The sequence below is a fragment of the Anopheles cruzii genome, unplaced genomic scaffold (assembly GCF_943734635.1).
Source record: "Anopheles cruzii unplaced genomic scaffold, idAnoCruzAS_RS32_06 scaffold01876_ctg1, whole genome shotgun sequence".
Lineage (NCBI taxonomy): Eukaryota > Metazoa > Arthropoda > Insecta > Diptera > Culicidae > Anopheles > Anopheles cruzii.
Window position 1 is genome coordinate 1 of NW_026455461.1, and position 4,138 is coordinate 4,138.

General features: G+C 49.5%; 1 protein-coding gene across 1 annotated transcript; it reads right to left on the bottom strand.

Annotated features, from left to right (window-relative positions):
• Positions 1-2,785: 2,785 nt before the first annotated feature.
• LOC128276649 (uncharacterized) lies at positions 2,786-3,308 on the bottom strand (the record flags this gene model as incomplete). The annotated part of the gene is made up of 1 exon (XM_053015107.1): positions 2,786-3,308. A coding segment is annotated over exon 1 (523 nt), but the record flags the coding sequence as incomplete, so codon positions are not given.
• Between the last annotated feature and the right edge of the window lie 830 nt (positions 3,309-4,138).

Genomic DNA, 4,138 nt, shown 5'->3' on the forward strand with positions numbered 1-4,138 from the left:
GCACCGAAAGTGCGGATGCCAAACAACACAAGCATACTCAAGGATCGACCGAACGAGACAACAATACAAAGCTTTAAGACACATAACGTCACGGAACTCAGAAGACATACGAATAATAAAACCAAGCATTCTGTACGCACGCTTGATGATGTCCTCGAAGTGCAAGTTAAGCCTCAGCTTCGCGTCAGTGTTACACCTAAATCACGGATAACATCTACACGCGGAACAACAGACGAGCCAATGCGGTACATAAACATGACAGGGGACTTTTTCCTAGAGAAAGTGAGAACATTGCACTTATCGACATTCAATGACATTTTATTGCAATCACACCAATGAACAAAACGTTCAAGTAATGATTGCAAATAAACACAATCAGACGGGATACAGACAGGTAGAAACAATTTCAGGTCGTCAGCAAACATTAAGTAGCACTCAGAAGGAAGCCGAAGAGTCAGGTCATTGACGAACAGTAAAAACAATAGCGGACCCAAATTGCTTCCTTGGGGAACGCCAGAGACGTTGGTGAAAACAGAGGACAAGGTCTGACTAACCCTAACACGAATGACACGATTACACAGGTAAGACACAATCCATCTCACGAGCAAGGGACAGACACCTAGTTTAGCCAATTTGGCGGATAGTAACCGATGCGAAACTCTGTCAAAAGCTGCCTTGAAATCCGTATAAATTGTGTCAACCTGCAGACCTTTGTCAAAGCTAGAGTAGCAACCATTCAAGAAGGTGAGAAGGTTTGTCGAGGTAGATCTGCGCGGGACAAAGCCATGCTGCTGGTCAGAGATGTAAGGCTTAGAGCAGAACTGCAGGTGCCTTGTAACAACTATCTCAAAGAGCTTACTGCAAGCGTTAAGAATCGAAATGCCACGATAGTTTTCAATACATTCCTTACTGCCCTTCTTGTGGATGGGAAGCATCCAAGATTCCTTCCACAAGGACGGAAATCGAGCAGAGGACAAGGACCCTGAGAACAGAATCCTCAGTGGAACAGCTAGCGCTGAACCACACTCCTTGAGAACGGCAGAAGGAATGTTGTCCGGGCCCGGGATATAAGATAGTTTTAACTGGTCAATAGCTTCGAGTATAACAGACTTTGAGATAGTTGGTAAAGGCACGTCAATAAGATCGGCAGGTACAAATGACAGGGCTTCAAACATTTCAGAGTCAGAAACAACGGAGTTGTCAAAATTGCACGAAAACGTAGACGCAAAGGCTTCACACTTATCACGTGCAGACGTAAAAAAACGATTACCACAACACATAGACACTGGGAGACGGTTACACTTACGCTTAGTGTTCACGAAGCTCCAGAAGGACCTAGGGTTGACAATCAACGAAGCCTGAACTCTCCTAACGTACTTATAATAAAGACGCCTGTTTAAGTTTTTATAAAGCGAACTAGCACGAAGAAAACAGTTCCTATTATAACAAGAGCGGTTGCACTGGAACCGTTTTAATTGACGACATTTAAGCTTGCGTAATCGCCTTAATAATCCATTTGACCACCGCGGTCCACAACGCGGACGCAACATCGGCACTGAGTCACTGAACAAACTGCAGAGTTTATCGCTAAATAGCTTCACGTTACTATCGATGTCATCAGCACACAGAAAACATTTCCAATCGACAGCCGAGATGCAGGATGATAGTTGTGCAAAGTCGGCACGACGAAAATCAAAGCGAGACTGCCATGGCTCAGACTCAGCACTTGCAGTTGCTCGCTGTACTGCGGGAAGATCGATGCTTATTTCCAGTGCGGGGTGATATGTATCAACAGGCGTGAGAGCCTCAGCAGCTTCGTACACGTTGATGCCAGGGGCTAACTCAGCATCAGCAAAAACCAGATCCAAGTTACGCCCCAGGACATTAGTAATAGTATTCCGCTGAAGAAGGCCATGGAAGTTGATACCGTCCACAAAGAACGCCGCAGCACCGGAAACAGAAGAACCCTGCACATCCATCCGACCAGATCGTGTCCAGTTTAAAGCAGGCTGGTTGAAGTCACCCATTAACAGAACTAAATCATTAGGGTCGATCTGGTTTAGCACAAGAGTGAGCGAGTCCATAAGTTTACGAAGCATAGATATGTCCCGGCTAAGATCAGGCGGCAGGTACGCGGTACCCACGACAAGGGAATGATGTTGCAGCTTCACTCGAATCCACATTTGTTCAAACGGTTCGGGAGGGAACTCAATTGTCCGGCCCTCCAGGTTGCGATTGACCATTATAGCAACTCCGCCACCACGTGAGCGGCCGCTTAGTGAGTTAGAACGATCGCAACGGAATACACGGAACGCGTCACCGAAGTATGAAGATGGGACGGACTCATCAAGCCATGTTTCAGTTAGCGCAATTAAGTCCCACTCACACTCCTGAAGAGCAAGGCTAAAAGAGTTGAGCTTCGATCTCAAGCCGCGCACGTTCTGGTAGTAAAATCGAAGATTGTAGATGTCAGTTCGGTTCGTGTCTATTCGTGGCGTGATGCGATCGACGTGGTCGACGTTTTGGTAAGATCTGGACATCTGCTATTTATTCGGCGAGATATTTACGGTATTGTCAGAACGAGGCCTCTTGCGTTGGTGTGGTGGTGACATGAACGAGCTATTCCCATACCGCAGAGCCACCTCGGAGAATCGTGGAGGGGTAAGCTCCCTAGCCTTAAAGCTCAGGTCCGGAAAGCATAGTTGGTCGGATGCTAGCGGAGCGGCAACGGGTGATGAACATAATAACGGGCGTCTATCTTGGGCTGGTTTGGCAACGAACTCACGAAAAAGCACTCCATTTGGCCAGGTGGAAGGATCGAGCGCTTTGTCCCTCAAGGCAAGCGGCACTCCGACCCGGAAGGACAAGAACGACACAGTTGATAGATCTCGGTCCTTCGGAAGTAACCGTTTAACGAGCACGTCCTTGGCATCGAGGCTTTTTGACACCATGTCGCTGACTTGCTCCTCAGTAACATCTGTGGCCAAACGCGAAAGGAACAGCCATAGTTTTGGTGTGGGTGCCGCCACAGTGCCTATGGCAATCTTTGCTGCCGTGCCAACGGCCAGCGGAGGGGGGCGCGGGGCACTGTTCTCACCAGAACGTCGAATTGTCGGCTCCTTCAGAGCCGACGCATAAGTTGCGGTTCTGTTGCCTCCAACTGGGTTAACGCAGTCTCCGGCCGGGTCCCGGTGATTTGACGTGTGAGACGGGCCGGTGAGCAGCGTGAGGCGGCGATCCATCTCGGTGAGAATGTCTCGTTTAAGCTCACCGAGCAGCGGGGCAAGGTCACGCATGAATCCTGTCATCAAGCGCTGGGAACTGCCATCATTCTGCGCACCAAGACATAAGGGGCAGATCCAACGCAGCTGATGGTTACGAGCAAGCTCCTTTCGGCAAGTCGCGGAGACCCCGAGACACTTTCCGTGAAACGACTCTCCGCAGATGCCAAAGCATGGCACAGGAATTTCGTCAGCGGCGAAGGATCCCGAGCAGGAAGAGCAAGAGCCGGACATGATGGATAGTGGTCGAGTGTTTAGTAATAGTGCAGACGGTGAATAAATTGCAAGCTCTTGGGCTGTGTGAATTAATGCGGTAGTGGTCCAGTGAAGTGATGGTAGTGCGGTTCACGTCTCAGTGGTGAGATGAGCGGTCATGAGCAGCGCGTTTAGTGCACGTAGTGGTGGCGTAGAGTCGCCAAACTGGAGTGTACAGGAGTGTAGGTATTGGTGTCAGAGCTTCTCGACGAAACACCAAGCCACATTGACTGAAGCTGGACAGCGATCAGCTGATGACGCCAAAACAGTTCGCCACGAAAAAACAGGGCCGGTGAATAAATTGCATGCACTTGGGCTGTGTGAAGTGTTGGTGATGCGGCACGCGACACAGTGATGGGATGAACGATAGTGTGTAGTGGTGTCGTTGACCAGCCAAACTTCCCGAATCGATGATGCGGTGAGATAGTGGTGAGCGACGACGCGTTGATAGTCAGGCACGGGTAGTAGTGCAGTGCCGAAGCGCGGATATGATGCGTAGTATTAGTGGCGGGAGCAGAGCGACGCGCAAATTGACGAAAACAAGGCAGCGATCAGCTGATGACGCCAAACAATTCACGTCGAAATGCAAAGCACAGACACGC